The sequence below is a fragment of the Falco rusticolus genome, chromosome 9 (assembly GCF_015220075.1).
Source record: "Falco rusticolus isolate bFalRus1 chromosome 9, bFalRus1.pri, whole genome shotgun sequence".
NCBI classification, from domain to species: Eukaryota; Metazoa; Chordata; class Aves; order Falconiformes; family Falconidae; genus Falco; species Falco rusticolus.
The window spans coordinates 51,835,953-51,858,670 of record NC_051195.1 but is presented as its reverse complement, the minus strand read 5'-3'; the positions used below and the strand labels follow the sequence as shown (position 1 = coordinate 51,858,670).

Here is a 22,718-nt window from a genome sequence, read left to right as displayed (position 1 = left end):
ACGAACCTCCCTCCCTGTAGCGGCAGGTCAGCCGGGGCTTCCGCACCGGTGTCTGGGGTGAGCACAATGGAAAAGGACAGGGCGGCCTTGCTGCCATGTCCTCATGTAGCACTCATTGAGCTAATTGGCTTCCGTGAGCGAGTGGCTTTCAGGGCTTTGCGAGGGAGACCCATCTGTGCACCCTCCTGCTCTCGCACCGTGCCGGACAGGTACCAAGGCGTGCAGCCTCGCAGCCCTGGTGGAAAGCGAAGCCTTTCCGGAGCACACCACCCAGCATGTGCCCCAGCCGGCCCAGCAGCCAGGCAGCCGGCTGGGGAGCAGCACAGCCCCTCCAGCACAGCCAGCCCACTGCCAAGCTCTCACCGCACGGGTTACAGCGGCAGCATCTGCACAGCTGCGGTGCCTTCCCTCCGAGCAAACGTCGACATCGGCTGCTCTCCTCCCCAGAACATCCTCTCGAAAGCACCGGTTAAACATTTCCTTCAGAGCTCTCTTCCCCTCAGGGCTGGTTGCAATCAAACTGCCTGTGCCCCAGGCCAGCAGGCAGCCGAGCGCAATCCCCAGCGCTCTCTTCCAGCAGTATCACCGATGCTGCTAACTACACTGTATCCTGGAGCAGGCAGACTCTCTCCCTAGAGCTATGTTTATCTCATTACTGTGCTTCCGCTCATTTTGCCTTATTTACCTTCCTCCTTTTTAAAGAAATCACTTTAAAATGTGCATCTGCAAGCTTTACCTTTTGCAGTTACTGGAGCTCTCCATAGACGTTTCCTCCAACTGTTTGTAATTACCCTAATTTGCCACACCTGCCAGTGACCTCCTTGTTAATAAAATTATTTTGCTCTTGTTTAGCTCCTCACAGCTTTCAGGTGTGAAGCATGAGCTAGCTGCTGAGGGGAGGCTCTGCATGGTGCCTGCTGCTCCTCCCTGCTCTGCTAGGCTCAGCTCTGCTCTCCGGGCCTTGCCAGCTGCCAGGGTCCTGCTCTGTGGAGGGGAGCCCTGCGGAAGGGATGGGGCTGGGGATCAATATCCCACTTCCAAACAAATCTGGCTGTGCCTATAAACCCCCTCCTGATCCCCGTCTGCCTACTTCCTCGCAGCCTGCAGAACAAGCAGACCGCTTTGGTGGCTGGCAGGCTGTGGGGACAGGCTCTGAGCTCTGGCAGAGACACAGGTGTCCGAGGGACGCGTGTGCTGGCTGTGAGTGGCTCGGAAGGTGCTGCCTTCTCCCACACCCCAGTCAGGCGACAGCTTGTTGGGAGATGGGCCAGCAGATCTGGCTTTCAGAAGCATCGTTGCCCTCCTTACCTCGGGCACGCGCAGCTGCTAACCCAGCGCCAGCCGCAGCCCGTGGGCACGTCCCTCCCAGAGAACTTAGCTCTTCCATTACAGGGTCAGTGTTTTGCAAGCCTGGCCTTATGCTGTGAGACATCGGTACCAGCAGCCATTTAAATAACTGCTGGGGTGACAAAACAGCCCTTTGCACAAATCCTATGTGACTCTCGCAGGAGCAGGGTAAACAAGCAAGCAGCGGGTAAACAAGGCTAGTGTTTGCACTAGCATATGTAGAAGAGACATTGCTGTTTATGAAAGCTCGGTGCAGGACACACACCCCCCCCCCCTCCTCTTCACAGCAGCTGCTGGGTGAAGGATGAAGGCTCTGGGCTTTTGCTGGGACAGAGCAGCCTCTCCCAGCGGGTCCCTGCCCACATGGGGACACAGGTCCCAGCAAAGCCAGGCTGTCCCTGAGCTGCCCAGCAATTGCCCTTTCCCTGCCAAAAAGAGCTGGGGCACTCGCCTCTGCCTTACCTGGCATCGAGGAACCTCGATCTTAAAATCATTACTGCTTCACAAGTACTTTGTTTGAGTTGCATCTGGATGGAGCTGAATTTTCGATGAATGATGCCCACCATCCTTTCAATCTCCTTGGGAGAAATGGGACGTGTCCGGCTCTGTTCTCTGAGAAGGTTCATCACATGTGTGGTAAATTCATTACATGCCTGTGAAGGAAGAAGAGGTTTAGAAATTGTCCTGTGCCATCCCACAAGGACACAAGCTTGGACCTGGCTGCTGGGGGGACGCAGCACCAGGGGGGCTGGGGGACCCTCGTGTGACCCCATCCCCACAGCATGCGGCGGCAGGAGCAGATCAGACACCCCCTGTCTGTGAGACCCAGGACTGTGCTGCAGCAGCCCAGGGAGCCGAACAACTGTGGCACAGCTCCTTCCACGCTTATCCCTGCCAACATCCCTGCGGCCTCAGCCAGACCACAGTGGGGAGGAGAGGCTGGGACCAGCGCGTGTAACGGGTGCAGGAGGGGGGAGGCTGTGAGCGGGGACCAGCACATACTCAGCACCCAGGCGAGCAAGACCTGGGAAGGGCTGCCTGTCCTGCAGCCCGCTGAGCCCCACACAGGCAGCAGGCGGGGTCAGCACCCTGCCACAGGTGGGGAGCTCAGACCTTTCTAGGTCTAGATGGGAACGCTAGCATGTAACACCCAGGGATGCTGCGTGCATCCTTTAGCGGGGGGGTTGGCAAAGCCATGCCTGAACCTGGCCTGTGCCATGCTGCCAAGGCACTGAAGGAGGGAAGGCACGAGGAGCCATCAATTATCTGTCCCAGACTACATAGGTGAACGGACACAATGACATAAACTTCTCCAGCTGCATCATCAACAGACACCACCTGATCCAAGCCTCTGCACAACCGAGTGGCTGTCACACTGGCATCCCGGCTTCCCCCATGCAGGCTGGAAGCTGCCATCAACTCTGCTGATTTATGTCACACTTATCTCTTTCAAAAACAAACCCCGGGACTGCCGTATGCTAGGCTGAGCTGTGTGGTGGCCACAGGGCTAATGCTTTGCCAGGGGCCAGCCTGGTACCTGAGCACATTCTAGGCACTGACCTGCTCTTGTCTGATGGTGCCCAGGGAAGAGGAGCAGGGCCAGGTGCTGTGCTGACCCCCATGGGGGCTGTGGGCAGTGTGAGGTGAACTGCCCTCTGCCCCCCGAACCCTGCCCATGCGAAGGTGGATGGACACAAGGCGATGCATCTGCTGGAGGTCTGCACGCTGCCTGCGCAAGGGCCAGCCACCATAACGCGCCGCGGGGCTGCGGCTGTGGCCAAACAAGGCCATGGGATTTCACTCTCCTGCATCTAATGCAACATGCAACGAGCACAACGCTCAGCAGCCAGTAAATCACGCAGAGGAAACACGGCAAGTGTCTGGTCCAGACCCCATACCTCACGCATCCATTTCTCTCTAGTTCCCCTTTTCCTTCTAAAGCCAGGATGAAAAAAAAAAATGTAATTTGTCTGACAACTACATTTTCAGGGATTCTGCTGCATTTCAATAGATTATGTGATGGAAAGAGTTAAAAGTGAAAAGTTTATGCATCTAAAACCTCATAATTTCCTATAACATTTGCTGAACGTCTCACAACTTATTAAGTGAAGCCATCTATGAATGCAAATGCTGATTAGCAATTTGGCAATAGCCCAACATTCGCAGAATTCACATAGCTTTTCTTTAAACCAGTAGTTCATACATGATTAATTAGAACATCTCATTTATGTAGTGTGCACTTTAGCTCATTACTCTAAGTAAAATTCGTTAAGTATTTACATTTAGATAATTAAAATCTGGGTACACCCTTAAGAAAGATGCATACACTTCAGGCAAAGTGATTTTTTTTTTCTTTACACTACTGAAAGTAAATTACAGGCTAATTTACATCCTTGCAGCACCCGTTTGGAGGCAGCACTCTGGCAAGGCTCGGTGAGGCTTGGTGAGCCTCGGTGCAGACGCCCTTCACCTGCCACCGCCGAGCGCCGATGCGCCGGTGCCACAGAGGCTGTGCCAGCTCACCACCACTCTGTGCCAGCGCAGACCCACTGCTCCTCCCACCAGCTGCCATTCCCTGACTTTCTCAAGACTTTCTGAGCTCCAGATTAAGGTGTTTGACAAACCTCATCCTTGCTTCCCATTTGCACATCTTCTTCCTTTCCTTCTGTTTTGAGGTTTCAGGCAGCAAAGCTCGTGGAGATGACCAGCCGCTGTCCCCTCTTGCCACACCGAAGAGATGGGGATGCCACTCTGAGCACCCCCGGCCACCCTCCTCACCCAGGGAGAGCCGGAGTTGTCGCAGGTGGCCTCTTTCTCCTCCTCCCATCCCAAAGCTTTGGCATGTGTGAGCGCAGAGCCAGCACAACAGCTCACCTGCCCGGCGTGGGAGTGGGCACTGAGCCCCCAGGGAAGGGCTGCAGCCCCCGGCCTGAGCTGGGGAGGCAGCCGGGCACCAGTGCCTGCTCCCACCAGCCTCGCTGCACCGGGGCCACATCCTTCCTGAGTGTCCTCTGCTGAGCTGCCTGGACAATTTTAGCATGCAAAAGCTTGAGTTCAGCCATCTGACGACAGCACAAGCCCCAGCTGTGGCTCACCTGGGAAACAATGCCCAGAGGTAAGGTAAGGTACGCACCCAAATGCAGCAACTCCCTCCCTGTGAGGAGAGAGTGGCTCTGGCTGTCCCAAAAATACAGCTGGATCCAAGGATTGGACACTGAAAGAACATTTTAGGAACACAGCTTGTCAAGTGCCCCCTTGTTTGCAGATCCAGGGAATTCAGTTTTAAAGTATGATAAAAATGGCAACTGTTGCATTTTTTCAGATATGTCTTTTCTATAAGAAATATTTATCCACAAATATAGTATAAAAAAATCAGACGTTTCAAAGCTAAAGTGAGTTTATTGCTTTCAAGAAGCAAAAATATTTCCTTGAATTTACTTGAATGGCTTGATGAGACTTTGTTTGGTTGCAGCTACTTAAGAGAGCTTGGTTTTAATTTACCTTCACCAGCACTTCCCATCTGCAGTTACTTCAGTGCAGCAGAGTGGAAGAAGCTCAGAAGACTCTGCTGCTTTGTCTTTTTTCCTCTTGTTTATTTATAGCGTCCGAGCTACTTGATCCCTTTTTCAGTACTATTTTTCAGGCCTCTGCTTGGCGCTTGAAACATTATTAATAATGTCAGGTTATAAGTGATGGTCTTGTTAACCTGCTCAGAAACATTGTAGGAGCAGGGATGCTCCTGCTAGCCTTAATGCTTCATCAAGGCTCTTCAGATGAGCGCAAGAAAAAGAGATGAAATGGCCCAAAACAGTCTGCAGGGCCACAGTGCCAGCCAGCACTCCACAGGGCTGGTGGCATCTTCCGAGCAGCCACACTTCACCCCACTTTGGGGTGAATTCAGAAGACATCTGTGAACTCTAGAAGCAGGTTCCCAGCTGCTCCGGGAGGCCTGGGACCCTTACAGTATTTTTGCCTACAGCAAAAAACGTATTTCAGTGTAATTATAGAAGATAGCTTTCAATATGTCATCTCTATTATAGTAGCTGTAAATTATGGAAGGAGCTGCCTGTGTACGGCCATTTCTCCCGGCGCACGGCAAGGGGAGAGCTGTGTGATGGCGTGACACACTTTCCATTTCTCTTTCCTTCTTTTTTTTTTTTTTTTCTGAGCGCATTCCGTTAACTGGCAACAAATATCAGGATCAAACTCTGCCTGGAAAGCGTCTCTGGGAAGCCGCTCTGGTCCCTGCTGCCGGCTGCAGCAGCACCGCAGCAGCGCCTGCACCGGGGAGCAGCAGCAGGAGCTGCTCCCCCAGCGTGGGCAGGTGTCCCTGCGTGGGGGCTGAGCTGCCCCCCGCTGCAGGAGGGCACCCGTCTCTCAGGAACCTGCAGCTGCTGGAGGCAGAGACGCAAAGTCCTGGCTGCCTCTCGGCTGCAGAGACGGGCACTGTGTTGAGACAAACCGGCAGGAGACAGTTTGCTGCAAGGCTGGGGAAATTATCATATTTCTGTAGAGCAGACGTTGCAGGGTGTCAGGATCAACAGGGAAGCGTACATGTTTCAGTTCAGCTCCACCTCTCTCTCCTTCTCCTAGCAGCATTTGAGCATCCTCCAAAGTTTCCCGTGGTGTGGACGGATGGCTGTGACATTTCAGCCGAAACCTTTGTAAATGGAGCTACAGGGCTAAAAATGCTACTGCTTCCCCCACCTCATTAAACTTATTAGAGCCAAAGGACTCTTGCCAGGAAACGGCTGCAAGCACCGACCTGCAGCTGCTTTGGCCCCAGATCTCTCTCCAGCCTGTGCTCCTGTGCTTTTATTAAATGCGCTCCCGCTGCATGGTGCTCATTAACCCGGCGGCCATCCCCGTCCCAGCGCAACAGGCTGCACCCCAGAGCCCTGCAGTGCCAGGAGAGCCCAAGGGTCCACATGGGACATTTGGGGCCCTCAGAGGGTGCAGAGGGGGTTCATCTCAAGGAGAACAGGAGATTTGCACAAAGACCCTCTCAGTTATTTGCTTGGTTATTTGTGCACCACTTGAAATTTGCGCACACAGTGAAAGAGGCGGCACAGATGAGGCAGTGCTGCTGGCACCTGAGCCATACCAACCCACTGGCACCTGAGCCACATCGTGCCACCGGCACCTGAGCCACACTGTACCACCAGCACCTGAGCCATACCAACCCACTGGCACCTGAGCCACACTGTACCACCAGCACCTGAGCCATACCGTGCCACCGGCACCTGAACCGCACTGTCCCACTGGCACCTAATCTATGGCATGCTGCTGGCACATAAATCACACTGTCCCAGCCACACCTGAACCAGACTATGTCACTAGCACCTGAGCCACACCATCCCACCCTCACCTGAACCACACCATCCCACCCTCATCTGAACCACGCCATGCCACCAGCACCTGAGCCACACTAGCCTCATGCCAGCCTTTACCACCCAGGCCATGGTCCCACCAGCATCTGCAGTGGGATGCTGTGTGGACTGTACCAGTGGGCACCACCTCCCCACTCCTCCTCCAGGCTCTGCCGCTGCCTCTCACCCACTGCCCACCACGCCATCGCTTCTCTCCATTGCTAACATTCAGCAGACACCAGTCAGCTGTGTCACAGATCGTGCCTTTGTTTCCGGTGGGCTATAAAAGCAAAGCAAAGTAGCCAGAGACCTCTCAGAGGCTCTTCACGTGAAAAATGGTAAACTCTAAAATAAAGAGTTACCGAGGCACCCAGGTCCCGCTCCGCACTGGTGAGGCCAGGAGGGGAAGCGTGCCAGGGCAGAGCAGAGGGGCTGGGGAAGGAGCTGGGCAGCACGGTGCGCTCTTCTCACCCTCGCGGTTTCGAGCTGTTTTATCACTGCCTCCACATCTCTGTTGTGGTTTTGGTCTGTACATCCCGACGTTTTGCCGTGATGGGCTGGGGGCATGTGCAGGACTTCCCTGGCTCAGCTCAGGAAACCACCAGCTGATGAGGTTCGCTGAGCTGATTAGGCTCAGGGCTTACAAGCTTTATTAGGACACCTCTGGGAGGGGAAAATGAAGACATCGCTTGAGGCTTGTGAGGGCCAGGGGTCTCGTGCCATTCTTCCCTCCCCCATCTCCTTTGATGCCATTGTTCATTGCAAAACCAGAAAAGAGAGGAGGCAGAACAGTCTCTCTCGTGGATTACAGGGAAACGGGGCGACGCAGCCCCCCACGCCAGGACAGGAGCCACGCCAGCCAGCAGCACGTGGCAATCATTCCCAGTGCCACCAGCACGGCAAATGTGGCAGGTCACCAGGTCCCAGCGGTGAATGTAAACCCACAGGTCTCTGCAGCACACTCCTCACTCCAAACAAAGACACCCAGTGCTGGTGTCCACCTGAACTGGGATTTCCGCATTTCCTACCCACAGCGGCAGCTCCCAAAGCCCGGGCCAGGCGCTGTGCTGGCGCCTCGCTGCCTGCTCCCATGCAACCTGCCATGGCTGACCCACCGTGGCCAAGCCTGGCGCCAAAGCCTCCCGCCGCCTGCTCGCGGAGCCCATGGGCTGAGATCAGCAGCACGGCCCTCGCCTGCCTGTGCTCCCCGACTTGCCAGACCCAGCCTTGCAGCACTTCCCCATGGGGCAGGAAAGCGGCATCAACTGACAAACAGCTCTCCTCCTCTCTCGCTCTCTGGGCTGGCTCGAAGGGGAGAAACACAGGACTGGGTGTTGCTTTTATGCAGTTACAGACAACATAAAACACTCAGGCATGCAAGACGTGTCCTGGGTCCAGTGAGTGGCTCCTCAAAGCCCGACGGACTCCCGACACGGCTCTTTATGGGGGAGGGGGCTGGGGAAGGGGAGGAGGGGATGTGGTCCAGAGCCAGGCAGCAGCGGGCGCTGGCAAGTGGAGGTGCAGAGGACAGCAGCGGCAGGTACACGTACAACTGAGAGGCTGATGTCTGACCTGTTCATATTTCTCCAGCTCTGTGTGATAGATTTGTCTGATCTGGGTCAATTTGGCTCTGTAATCTGAGTGTTCAATAGAGTTATCTGAAGACCCTCCAGAGGCTGCTGCGGCTGCAGCTGCTGCCGCCGATCCCCCACCTTTCTCCGGACCTGAGACTCCTTCTGCCAGAAGCATATTGTCTAGTCTCATTAGCTGGGGATCGGGAGGGTCTTCCTCCTGGGCTCCTCGGATGCTCAAACCTTGGGCAGAAAAGAGAGAACAAGAGAAAACACAGTCAGTATTTCTTGCATCTGCCCGGCCACTGCCCGCTCGCTGCACGCCTGTGAGGAGCCCTTCTGCCCCGCGGGGACACGGGGACCGAACCTGCCCACGGCCCTTCCTCTGACCCTGCGGTGGTACCCAAATGGGCACCCTCCTCTGGGGCAGGTCCTGTGAGACACAGCCCAGGTGGGTGCCAGGGGGTGACAGCAGCGCTGCAGGACCCTCTTGGTTCTGACACAGCAGGAACATCTTCACAAGGCTTTTAAAGGACCCTGCAGAGCTTTTAACCACTTCAGTGTAAGTATTAAAGGAGTAGTCGCATAAGTATGGAGATGTACGCCTTCCAGTTGTTTTCCAAGACGTAGCTACATCTACACTGGCATTACTCTATACATTATACCACTTTGATGCAAGACTGTGTGGTAAAAGTTAGTGCATTATTTATCTGGAAAGAATTGATTTGCTTCTCATTTCCTTCCAAATGGATCTAAGCACCCTGTTACTCTTATGGAGACTTGCACCACTGGATTCCATCCCTCCTATGAGGTCCACGCATTGGTTTAAAATGCCTGGGGAAAAAGCTGCCACTTGCTTCTCAACTACAGGAGCCTTCAGGCAAAAAGCAGGGAGGTGCTGTGGCTCCCACTGGCCAGATCCCATGGATGCAGCCATTTCCACGCATGCCTGCAGTCTCTGGCTCCACACAGGTAGAGCTGAAATTTCCCATCAGAGGAGGGAAATGGTGGAGACAGAACTGGGAGCATCGCCTCAGGAATGGCCTCCATGGGAGTGTGGTGCAGAGACTCTGGCAGCCACGGAACATAGACAAGAAGGAATTAAACTTCTTGCCATGCAGACATTTGATTATCGTCATGATGCTGGGATGCTGAGTGTATGTTTAATATCACCACTGCTCTTGCACTGTATTGTTGAGAACAAGATTTTAAATCTAATTTTTGTTTTAAATTGAGAATTTCCGAAGCAATGCTCAGTCAGCAATCTTTTCTGAGTCCTATAGATCAAGGCTGACAATTTGTAAGTTTAATCAGGTCATGCAGGCATGGTGCCAAGCTGTTATCAACAGTGCCGAAAAGAAAGTTTAAAAATAATTACAGTAGTACAAAAATCACTAGAGCTGTGGCTTCTTGAATCAACATTTCCATTAGAGAAGTAACACAACCATGTACATCCCAGCCCAATTAACCTCTTTAAATCTGTTTAAGAGTAAGTATTTGTGCTCTGGATTGAGTGGGTCCCTGAGGTCTGCCGTTGGCACCCCGCATACTTGCACGGGCTCCTCACAGCAGTGCGGGCTCCGAATGGCTGCGCCAGACGCAGCAGCACCATCCACAGCTGCCATGCAGACAGCTGAGCACCAGCAACTCTGCTTTCCACGCTGGCCAGGAACAGCAGCCGCTCCAGTACAAACAGATTTCACCCTCGGCGTCCTAAACTCCACGCACAGAGGGAGGTGACCCCCTGACTGGCCAATCTTCTAGACTCAAGAAAGCCCAGCACTAATTTTACTCTAAAATACACATTTTAAACCTGTCACCTTCATTTAAAACTATAATTCCATACAATTTCATGGGAATAATAAAAATGTCTCATCACCTCTTTAAATTATTTCTGTTGCCTGTTCCGAGGCCCACAGATGAGCACGGTTTGACAATACCACGCATTGTCCTGGCATGTCCCTGGGCCAGCGCATGCGTGTTGGGGACAGCCCTGGCACAGCTCCTGGCACAGTCATGCTGCTGCCTGAGCACGTGGCAGGGAGGGCGATGCCGTACTCAGGGGTTCCTGTGGCAGGAGGGGTGGTGGTCTCCCACCAAGGGGATCCTGTGCCCACCCCAGCTGTGGCAGAGCTGGCACAGCTGCATCAGGACCATTCCATCCCTCACCCCCTCGTTCCCCTTGGACTCAGTGCCCTTGCTCTTGCACAACTCCTGGCCCATGCGGTGTTGCTAACACAGGGATGATTTTTCGATATTGTTGTGCTGAGCCATTCCTCCTGTTTATCTTATTCCTCCTCTGTTCTGGTGTCAGTATGTTTAATAACCTTCTGGTTTTAATCCACTCCAGCTCTTGTTCCTTCTTATGAATGATTTCTACTGTCTTTTCTTCCTTTTGCTTCTGGACCGTTTCTTAGACCATGCCTCCTGTGATCTATTCCAGCTGGTTTTCCCCAGCTGCATTTCTGCTCTGAAGCTCATCCGCCCTCCCAGTGTCACAGCAGCAGTCCCACTCCACTCCCCTGATGCTGCAAGATGCCCAGCCAAAATCTGCAGTAGAATAATTTGGTACAATTGCTGTGACTTCTGCATCTTTTACTTTCACCAACAGGCCAAAGATTAAAGGGCTTTGTCCAAAATGGCACTACACATCCAGACTTAAATTAATATTCAAAACCCCCAACCCTTCTTGTAGAAATCTAACAAAGGCCAGCAAGCATTCCCCAGGGTTTAAATGCAAAAGCTGATGTCTACGCTACAGCCCGAAGGAGCTGGTGAGAGGCCCTGAAGCACAAGAGGAAGAAATTCAGCAGATAAGGACAATGACGAAGCCACTGAGGTGTCTCACTCTCAACCCTAACGCATATCTCCAAAGCTGGTGACAGAGGGGTTGGCATATTGTGTTCATCTTAGTATTAAGTAACACTCCCGCGTCCAAAGCATCCAGTCCCGAGCGCGCGAGCCTGCAGACAACCCGCAGACAAAGGGATGACAAAGTGTGTGTGTGTGGATATAACATTTATTTTGCCCCTGAGTGAGACGCATCACTCATTTGAATGGCAAAGCCACAAGTTGATTAACTGATTCTAACAAGAATTAAGCTGTGTGTTAATTCACATCTTTCCTTATGAACTATAGGAACCAGATCACCACAACTAATAGGGTCTGGTGTCCCTGGGGGCAGGGGACAGTAAAACTGATGAACTCCTCTGCAATCAGTGAAACACGCAGCTCTTTGGCGAGTTGCAGCAGCTGCCTCAGCTGCAGGTTGAATGCTTTTAACGTTGTCTGGGAAGGAGTCAGAGCATCTCCCGGGCTCCTCAGCAGGGAGGAACACTCTCACTATCCACTGGCAACACGTCCGCTCCCACCAGCACCTGCCTTTATAAACTACTCTTCGTTTGAATACAGTGATAATATATGTATTTTTTGACATATAAGCTCACACTCAGTGGCTATTGTTTCCCTTTTTTATTCCTCAGTATATCAACCTATGAGTTTATTACTGTTTAGCTCACTGACCTTTCAATGCATCGTGGAATTAAGGTGCAGAGCAGACGGGAAAGAACACAACAATACATCACTTCCAGCGGAGCTACCGGCGCGCTAATGGCAGCGGAAGTGAGCGGCCCCGGTGCGGCAGCGGCTGCCGGCGGCACCCTGACCAGTGGCAGGTCCCCCCATCAATAACGTGCTCCGAGGGACGGGGATGCCTTGGAGAAGTGCGGCCACAGTCCACTATTGTTCACTAATGGCTTATGGGCATTTGGGTCTGCACAGTATTTTAAATCCAGCATCCTCAGTGACAATAGCGCATTATAAGTTAATAAAAAGCATGTGTGCTACTGATTTTAATCTGCTTATAACTACAACGTTCATTTCAGTATCTCGATGATTTAGACAAATCACATAAACAGACACTAAAACATTGTTTAACAATGAACTTGGCTTTGTTATAAGACCACAGTTTTAGCATATCTTTCAGCAAATCGTAATTAGCTGTCTTTCAACATGCTGTGCACCTGCCCCCACACATAATAGACGAGAGCATCTGCATAGACTACTGCATTCAGAGGCCAATAAATAAATTGCAGGTCAAAATTATTACAAAGCTTTCTTCGAATAAACCCATCTCCTTCACAATACAAAGCTGCAGATATGAAAAGTACCTAAAGCCCACTCAAATGGTATGATTACAGGGGCCGCTGGAGTTTAATAATCTGACTGTAATTCAGGCATTTTCAACAGCTCATTAAGGGTTCATTAATATATGGGCAAGCTTTTGAATTATAAATAAGCAGATTAGAAACCTGCAGTGTCTGAACTGTACAGTAGTATCCTCGCCAGCAGAGTAATATTGCAAACAGGAGCAGGGCTGGCCCAGGAGAGTGGAGGAGGCGGCACGGGGCACTGCCTACCCCTGCCTCCTCCTTCCCGTTTCTGCCCCCACGGAGGGTGCTGGCCCCACGGCCGGGACCCCAGCCCCTGCCACACCTCAGCTGCCAGTGGGAAGCCCCCTGTGGGGTTCCAGCCCCCGTGGGGTTTCCACCCCCGGACCACAGGGGAACGCCGCTGCTGTGCTGAACCCGTTTTACAGACCATAGGGAGGAGCGGCATGCCCCGGGTCTGCTGGCCCCAGAGCAAACGCACTTGACGCCCCTCGGCGCCATCGCCCCCTGTGATCTGCGCTGCCCTCAGCACTGCCCCAGGGCACCTGGGGTCCCCCTCGGCGCCCCGACTGCCCCACTGGCCGTGGGTGCTGACAGCCGGCGGGCACGCGTCGAGGGCAGCTTCCAAAGGCAATGGCGGCCACGCGGCCGCTGCTCGGCCACCCCTTTGTCTCACGGGTGAGAAAAGCCCCAGTGGCAGAGGCGCCGGCGGCACGGCACAGCGGCACGGCCACAGCGGCACGGGCTAATGTCACTCTCACTCCTACTTAAGGTGACTGTGGTGTGTGCACGTTTTTCATGTCAGGTATATTAAATATAACACAACGATGCACTGCACATTTCCACGCCAACCTAGTTGTCACTTTCGCTTGACTCATTCTCTATTGAGGAAAAATGCAGCACTGGGAATTTACAAGGCTTTTCAGTTAAATGGACATAAATCACAGGTTTCATTCAAACCGAATAATCACTGGCCATAAAGAGCTACTTGTCTCTTACCATATATTACAGTGAAGTTCCTGTGAGCAATAATGCAGCCATTCATGGCAAAGAAAAACAGAGCGAGACATTAAGAGCTGACATGTAATCCTGTTAGGAGCCTGACGTGGAGAGCGCGCCTGACATTTTTATCATATATGTCCATTTCTATTTGGAAAATCAGAATAATAAAAATGATTACTCCGCTGCCCAAACCTACCTTCCTAAAACAGCCCGGCGAGATTTGTTTACATGCTGGGAAACTGCTTACTACGAATTCATAAATCTCTGATTCTGAAGCATTTCCCCTGATGCTTGAATTGAAGATATGACTGGAAAGATTCCCTGTAATACTCTTCCACACCTCCATTTCCTTCACTACCAACACATAAACTGTCAATCCTCGGCTTTATTACATTCCCCTTCATTATAAGGCTGCTGGCAGCATGCCTGTTTCTAACCTAACTTTCTTCCTCACCCACAAAAAAAAAATCAGTTGATGACCTTTGCTAAAGGTTCAATAAAAAGCAGGGTGGATGCTAATAAAAAATCATTAGTGTCTTTGTCTCTATGCAGGACTCAGACGTCAGAGAGCAGCAGGCTGGATTTATAGAGGTCTTGGGCTTTTCTTAGAAGCACTGGGAAAAGTTAAAAGGAAATTTATTAGTTTGCAAAAAAAAATTTTCTATTAAAACCAAAGCTACTTAAGTGAAGAAAAGTCTTATTCTAAAACATTATATAGATGTTGTTGAAGGAAAAAAAGCAGCCTGGAATGAGATGTGTCTTTATTTTAGCTAACACGAGCTAGATGGGGGGTCAGGAGAGGCTGGGGCCGCAGCAGGAGCATGCTCCTTGAGTCCCGTGCACGGTGACCACTGCTCTGTCACACACCCTGTCTGACCAGACCGGGCTAATCTGGCATGTGGATCCCTGCCTGGCACCGGAGCTGTGCCACCCCGCTCTGCCACAGCTTGGGACATCCCCCTTCCCACGTGGGACCCCACAGGCGTAAATGTAGATGTGAACTGCAGAGGAGCTCAACCCTCCTGTGCCACCAGCTCCACACCAGCCAGCAACGGGCCCACGGCACAGCCCCCGGCTTCTCCCCACGCCCACCACGTCCCTCCATCACTGCACCGGTGGCCAAACCGCTCCTCCAGCCAAGGGAAAGGCCAAGCCCACAGCAGCTCCCATGGCACCATCACCTTCTGACACCCCTGTGCTCAGTGCAGCAGAAAAAGAGCTGCAGGGAGCAACTCCGGTGGGAAGAATGTGGCTGACAGATTCCCCACTCCCCCTCAGAAGCACCCCTTTCCCCTCAGAGCCTGCCGTGAAGCCCCCCACACCAATGCATGAGGCCACAGGCACACGCAGAGGAGTTCAGCCAAGGACATTCACCGGCTGGTGCTGGTCCCCACCGCCCCCCGCCGCCAGTCTCCTCAGGGCCATGCTGCGGGTGCATGGATGCTCCCCCATGGCCTCTCCTCACGCTGGGGTCCCTGAGCCCCAGTCAGCCCCAATTTCTGTGCCTTTCTCCCAGATTTCTCCTGGAAGCTCAGGGGGAGCTTCCAGGAGCAAATACCACATGCAGAAGAAGGTGCGTTTACCACGGCTGGTGTTCAAATGTTGTGGTGTTATAATCTTAAACAAGATGGATAGATACCGAGCACTACATCCAGCAGCTAAAAGTGAGCTCCATAACATTTGAACACCCTTCACGTGAAAATGCAGTAATATACATTCCTTCAAGCTACTGTGTGTCCAACCTAAATATCATCAGTATGAAAGTTTACAACCTTGAAATAAAAAAAATGTTCACAACAGAAACAAATCTTTCCTGTGATTACAACTTTTATCAGATTTATAGCACAGTGCTCTACTTTTCATAGAAAATATGAAATAACTTTTTATAGAAAATATGAAATAACTGGTATTTTTATAAATTGAGTTCTTGCTACAGATTTTATGTTGGCTACATTTATTTCCCATTGTAAATTATGTCTAAGTTTGTGCAGTTTTACTGCATTGTCTCTCTTCTTACTTTTTACAGATCTCTACGTTTCCGATTCCATTTTCTTCTTTTGGATCGTTCTATTTTTCTTGCTTACTTTTGACTTGCACTTAGTGCTAAAATGTCAGTCTTATTTGTGCTCAGCTTGAGGAAGCAAAGTACTCGATAGCTTCTCATCACTGCCCCTCTGTACTCCAGAGGCTGGCTTCCAAAGCTGGGGCGTAAGTGGGGAGGAGAGCTAAGGAAGGACCCAGTTCAGGGAGTTAATTACATTTGCTAGAGTGGTCCCGTTTCATTTGCAATCCTGAGCAAAGACGCTTTGGCTCTTTTGCAGTGGTTTGAGTAACAACTTCCCTGCACATGGCTCAGAAACTCCAGCTCAAGGCAGTATGTGAGGAACCCTCCCCCTTGCACCACAGTCGCAATGGTACAACACCGTTCCCAAAATGCCTGCTTATTTTAATAATGCTGATTCTACAAATGAACACTTACCCTAATGCTGTTTCTGCATTGTGCTTGGTCAAGGACTTCACAGTCTTCATATTCTAGGAAGGATGCAACTATATTTACATATGCATGAAATACATTGAACTTAAGGAGAGCGGTCAGATGTGACACTGCTAATGGAGACTCTCCTCTCAGCAAGTGTGCAGCCACTGCTTAATGACCATGAGCACGGACCTTCTCCAGGAAGGAAGAAAATACTGCACCCCACTTCCAGTTAAAAACACCAGATTTGCTTAGCCATGGACTTTATGGATCTCTGTAAACTTCACCCATAAAGTCCCTCATGGCATTAAGAATCCTTCACAGACCAGATAATTTCCCTGACTTCCCTTTGCACTTCTTTCCTCCTCCCCTGCTGCAGCCATCTTATTTCTCCGTCTTACAAAATGTTCCAAATACACAATGTGGTCTGCCCGTGTTTGTTCTCAAGCAGAGGGATGGGGGCACGGTGTCCCCTACGCCCGCAGTGCTTGGCTGCATCCCGCATGCAGCATTACCATGCCACAAGGGCCATCGCCACTGGCAGGACACATGCATGCAACAACATGACATAAAGGCTTATTTGCGTTATTATAAGGAACATAGCCTGGCTTTATGGAGCTGGCTGCGTGGCGCATGGTGGGTTAGGGAAGCAGGAGAGCCCCCAGGTACTGCTCCCGATGCTGCTGCCAGCGGCGCTGGGTGCTGCCCAGCGCAAATACCATTGAGTCATCGAATGGTTTGGGTTGGAAGGGACCTTCTGCAGATCATCTAGTTCCAACCCCCCTGCCACAGGCAGGGACATTGTTCACTAGCTCAAGTTGCTCCAGATCATGAGTAAAACCCCAAGACCTTGCAAAGCAGTGCCGCTGTCAGGGGGCTGTGCCATATACCCACTGCCCCCAAAAGCAGGAGAGCTGTGGCAGGTCTCTGGCAAGCAGGACACGCGGGCTGCACGGCCCGCTCCCCAGTGGTAAATCAGGTGAACGAGGTCTCTGCCTTAACATTGCAAAAACGCACACTTATGTAAAAATATGATCAAAGTTTTATACACGTAGAATTTCCTAACAATAAATCACATAAATGGATATCTACACAGGGTAATAAAACTGAACAGATTCTAAACTGATCGGTAAAGTTGCTCATAAATTGTTGTTTTTAGCAAGCTGTAAACAAAAGCTGTATAAATACCAAGTGAGCCTTATAATGTAACTAGGTACACAGAGAAGTGCTCCAGCTGCTCTGTTTCCAGAGAAAATGCACTGGTTTTGGACAATGTTTGGAACTCTTTTGTTACTGCCCAGCATAAACATTAGATCTCCTGCTTGACATACTGGCAACAAAGGGAGAGGAAGGAGTAGAAATAAATGCTGCCGACTTTGTTGTCTCTCATGGTGTTCTCCTCCTTGCAAAGGTTTACATGACATTATGTACCTGTAGTTTGATGGGGCTGTGTGAGGCACATCTCTGTGCTGTCTGTATTTTATTTAATTGCATTTCAACAAAACAAAGAAAGCACATATATATTCATGCAAACCATGCACTAAAAGTAATACTTACCTGATAGGGACAGAAACTATGTGGGATTCCCAGCCCAGAAATCACGGAAGAACACACTGTAAATGATCATCTTTTTCGAACACTCATTTCAGAATGAAACAGAAATGATCATTTTAGCTGCCTGTCCGGAGGTGAAATACACAGCCAGCGAGCCCCCAGCACAGGACCCGCAGATTAGGTTACCCGCACAGAGGACTTCGAACCTGCCAGGGAAAAGCCCTTCCCAGAACGTGTGCTTCAGGTGGTGAAGGCAGAGATGTCAGCTTTGATTTGAGCTAACAGAAAGGAATCTTTGGATGGAAAAGCTCCAGGACCTTTGAATTAAATGAAAGACCAGAACACTCTACAGAATGTCTGCAATAACAGTCTCTACAGAAAATTATGAGGAACTACATAAATCCACCCTCTTCCTCTTCACACAGGCTCATTAAAGCAGTACTGACTCTCTGGGCAGCTATAATTCTGCTGAGTGATACCCTGGAATCACCCTGTCAATACCCAGTGGTGTGCTGCCTCTCCAACTATCTGTGCCCCTAATATTCCTCTCTTTGATGGGATTTGCTGACCTTTAATCTGATGCTAGTTTACTCTCATCACTGAAGTGCAAGTCAGAGAGCAATAAAACGGCAACCTCACTGATTCAAAAGGGAGAGCTAAAGCGCCACTAACTGTGAATCTAACCTTTCGTAATGGCTCTCCCCTTAAAAGGGGAAACACGAAGTGCAAGGCAGCTAAAACAAACAATATTTAATGCTGACTACAAGATTTATTGCAGTCCTCTTTGCATGAGTATTAAATTGGAATTTCAGGGCTGTAAACTGAGGAAGAGGAGAGGAACAGCCAGTGCAGACAGAACCACGGCCCCACGCAGCACTGTCCCCGCACCCCAGGCACCACGGGCACCGAACAGAGCAGGGCATCTGCAGCCAAAAGGCACGGGTAGAGACATGGGGGACAGCCAGCAGGAGCTGACTGAGCAGAGAGACCTGACCCCAAAAGGGCAAGCGGGCCCTGAGCAGCGCAGGGACGTGAGAAGCGTAAGCTGCACTCCTGATGTGAGGGAGATGCATGCACAGGCATGTGTGAGCAGCATCTCCTGGGGGGCCCAGCACTGGAACTGGTGCTGGACAGCCCCGGGGAGCAGCCCCCGGCCCCACAGCCATGCACCACACGGGCTGCCAAAACAGAGAGTTGCCCAGCCCCTCGCACCACCCCATGTCACTGCGGGATGTGCAAAGCACCCGCAGTGTCATCATGGCCCTTAAACACGAGCCGGGGTCACCAGGCAACAAGAGCCCTCGTGCTGCTCAAGAGGGCACAGGGTGAGGCTGCCCATCAGGATGGGTCCCTGGGCACAGACAACAGAGGACTGCAGCAGGGACACAGGAGGGATGGGGAGCAGTTTGTCCTGATCGAACCCCTCCGGCTGCATGGCCCCCGAAATGGGTCTCGCTGGGAGAAGGCACCGTAGCACATCTGTTGTAAGAGGGAAATCAAGTGGAAATTAAGGTTATTCTCAAAATGCTGGTGCTCTTCCCCAAAGGAGCCACTGGGGGCTGTTGCATGGCCTCTCCCCATCCCTTCAGCCCTGAGCACGGGGGCAGCTCCAGCCCACAGCTGAGCCAGCGACCCCTCGTCCAGCTCTGCTCACCATCGTCCAGCAGTGTCACCAACAGACGCAATGATCAGTATGGCCTGTCTCTACATGTGCCGCGCAACACCTCCACCTGTTCTTTTACCTACTCCAGACACGGCAGGAAATCACAACTTGCAACGTGAGCCAAATTTTCCAGCAGATCCATGCACTTTGCCTGTCCCAGAGGGGCTCCTCCTGCACTGGTGGGTCAGGGTGCGGGAGCACCACGACTGCTGCCAAGTTAGTGCCTCCTCAGTTCCATGGCCAGCACTCGGGAGCAGTGCAACCAGTACCTCCAACGGCATCCCGGGCTGGTAGAGCGCATGCACAAAGCACGCAAATAAAGGAGACAAATCTCACACATTGTACACACACGGATCAACAGAAACACACTGAAGTCACATCGCAAAGTAAAAGAGAAATTATTGCATAACAAATTTCTCTCCAGCTCTCTGGGGAAAATAAAGACTGACAGCTTTGGGTTTAACAGGTGCTGCTAGAAGATGAGCTACTTATTAATACTGCTAGGAAGGAAAAGGATGATAAAAACTATAATGTGATTAATTATTTATGTTTACGAGCATGATTTTTAAGAGTTACAGTTTGTCATGCAAATCGTTTGGTCTGGTTTGACTCAACACATCAAACCCCAGAACGTGCCTGAGGGCTCTTCACAACACGTGCAGCAATTACCATGCCACTAACTGGGCAGCAGAGCCACGGTCCAGGCGACACTGTGCTGCCCCAGCCCTAAGCCTCCTCCCTGCTTCCACAGCAAGCATTTCCCTGCCATTGACAAACATAGTGGCAGCATTTTCAGAGGGAGAAGAGACCAAACCAGAAGCTTCTCATAGGCATAAAAGCCAGGAAAACTCTTGCAGACATTCTCGTGGCATGAGTCCCTTTGCCGGCAAACCGAAGGCAGAGCAGAGGAGGTGGGAGCCCTGGTCCTCACCGTGGTCCCTGGTCCCCATCCAGCTGCATCCCCGCAGTGATGACGGCAGCAGCTGGTCCCTCCGGTGCTGCAGTGGCATGCAGGCACAGAACGCAGCAACCAGCTCCTTGGCACCGGGGTCCTGCCCCGCAGAGCCATGGCACCCAGCATCACCAAACCAGCGGTGGATTTGCATGTAGCAATTACTGCACAAAACACCACCCAGCACTTCTGAAAAGAAAATTGGATGCGTACATTTGCAGAAACTCACAAAGACAGACTTTGTCAAACCTAACAGGCACTGATAAGGGGAGAGCTTTTATAAGGGATACTAAGAGATGTATTAGACGAGAGCTAGGCTGAATACAAAACAGTATTAGTAAAAAAAAGAACAAAGAAAAGGCCTGCTCCGCGTAAGAACTGGCAATACATTAAAAATTTAAAACCTGGCACGACAAATCTGGATACTCCCTGCAGAAGACAACTGATATTAATGAACAGGCCTGTGCATTCATTGTCTAGAATCCCAGAGGAAAAAAATAATGCTGGTTACACTGAATTTTTTAAAGAGAAATTCTTCTCTTCACGAACAGCTCCTCCACCAAATCGCCAGATTACTCCTGGCAGTTTTAACCATCTAAAAACATTCACCTGCCCAAGCACCAGATTCACCTGAAGGCCTCTCATTTCTGCACGCAATTCCTCAGCACAGGACTTCCCCAACGAGCATTTATTTATTCAAGAAGTGCTCAGGCTTGGCTCAGCGCCATCCCCCAGCCCCAGAGAAAACTGCTCCTTCAGGACAAAGCGGGTTTTGGTTCTGTAACGTTTGACCTGGCAGCGCTCGAGGAAGGCTGAAGGAAAGACAACACGGGCTCCCTCGTTTGCGGGTCCCTGCAACACCCAGCCTGGATTTGGGTCTCAGAGTCACTTTTGCGACCAGGAATCAAAAACCAGACAGTTGGGAAATGCTGAGCACCGTGCACACTTCTCCGCTAATGGACACAACATCAACACTATCTGGGTTGTAATAAAGAGCAGGAGAAGCACCCGGTTGGTGGTTCCACTCGGTTGGCAAGCGTCATGTGAAAGTCTCCATAGGAAACCCCTCCAAGTTGTGTCGTAAGACCCGAGCGGCCACAAAGCCTCCCAGCTCCACAAAATGTGTCGTGGGAAGTGGAAACATTAATCAAAGGGAGCTGATGGAGAGAGGGCTGCGTTTCAGAAGGAGGAGCTGGGGGAAGCCAGGGACAGCCAGGGCACCCAAGCACAGCGATGCATGAGGGGCTCAGCCCCTCAGCTGAAATGGCCCTGCCAGCCCCAGCCCCCCAAGGGCTATCCCTGAGGTCCAGCTTCTCCTCTTTGCTCTCAAAGCCTGCATGGCTCCTCAGTGGAAGCAGCTTTGGGAGCACCCCATTATTGCAGTGCAATGCAAATCCTGGGGAAACCTAATGAGCACTGGAGGCTGATGGTGCCCACTGCACAGCTGGGCTGCAGAGTCCTCTCGGCCACAGGAGCGAGCCAGGACGGGCCTGGGAGCAGCGCTGGGTGGTGAGGGATGCATCAGCAGCCTTCTGCTCATTGGCTCCAAGCTGCGTTTTTCTTCCCTGTAAGGCTTTGGTGCTGTGTAATAGCCACACACTTGAGCGCACACAACAAGCAAAAGGCTCATTGTTATTGCTGTTGCTGCCACACTCCTTAGGTGGCTGGGTGTTTGGGTGGAAACCTACCTGCCTGCAGCAACGCACGGTGGAAGAAGCTAGGAATATCAGCAGTTTATACCAGGGTCACCCATGCAACACACAATTATGCTGGGGTGAACTGTGTTACCAGGAGTGCCTCGAGTTTTAAACTGTCATTAGAATATCGTGGCCTGATTTTAACAATACAGCAGCGCTTCTAATGATCTTTAAGGTAATTCGCTATTCAGACCCCAAGCAAAAGATGCAAATGTACCACTGAAAGCTCCTTATTAAATACCCACAGGCTACAGTTCTGTACAATAAGTGGTCCAGGTCTTTTTAGAACATCCTAATTAGATGAACAGAGATGCAGAAAAATGCAAAACCAGGTCATGCAGCAAAAATGTTAGGGGGGGGGGGGGGGAGAGAAGCTGCAAAACAACCCCCCTCCAAGCCCCTCATTAAATAACCTCCCCCACACTGCATCCCTCATTAAAACCTTTGCAGTGTGATGATGTGGAGCCAAAGGCTTCCAGCCCACCATCACCCCCAAAATAGAGGTGACTGTTATTGTTGAAGTTAAGTTTTCCGTTTATTGCCAGGGATATGTCTAAGTGATGATATAAATAATACTATGAATAATACATTAAGCAAAAAAAAAACCAATCTGAAATTAAATTTGCCTTGGGTTATCTCCCTTTTTACTATATACATACAGAATTATTATGCGCTAGGGGAATAAAAAAAAAAAAAGCTAGTATCAAGGTAACACTTTCTCCCCCTTTGAAACTAGCAAGAATTGCTACCCCTGAAAAGCTGCTGTCTTACACCACAGACATCAAGGCAGAACTTGCCTTCTCCCTGCAATAAGAGGATAAACTCAGAGACAGGTTTCAGGGCTGACTGGAAAGATTCTCTCCAGCACGACTCAAGCAGAGATGTTTGCTTTGGCCTGGCACGTCTGCATGCAAAGAA

The 22,718-nt window shown here is 51.1% G+C and overlaps 1 protein-coding gene across 5 annotated transcripts in view; it reads right to left on the bottom strand.

The window, feature by feature from the left end:
* Positions 1 to 22,718, bottom strand: part of PBX3 (PBX homeobox 3) — a 115,708-nt gene that overhangs the window by 14,433 nt on the left and 78,557 nt on the right. For all 5 annotated transcript variants that reach the window (XM_037399870.1, XM_037399874.1, XM_037399871.1 and 2 more), the window contains exons 3-4: positions 8,289 to 8,530; positions 1,810 to 2,000 (exon numbers count right to left, since the gene is read on the bottom strand). In XM_037399870.1, the coding sequence (XP_037255767.1) occupies positions 1,810 to 2,000; positions 8,289 to 8,530 (433 nt within the window). The remainder of the gene's footprint in view (positions 1 to 1,809; positions 2,001 to 8,288; positions 8,531 to 22,718) is intronic.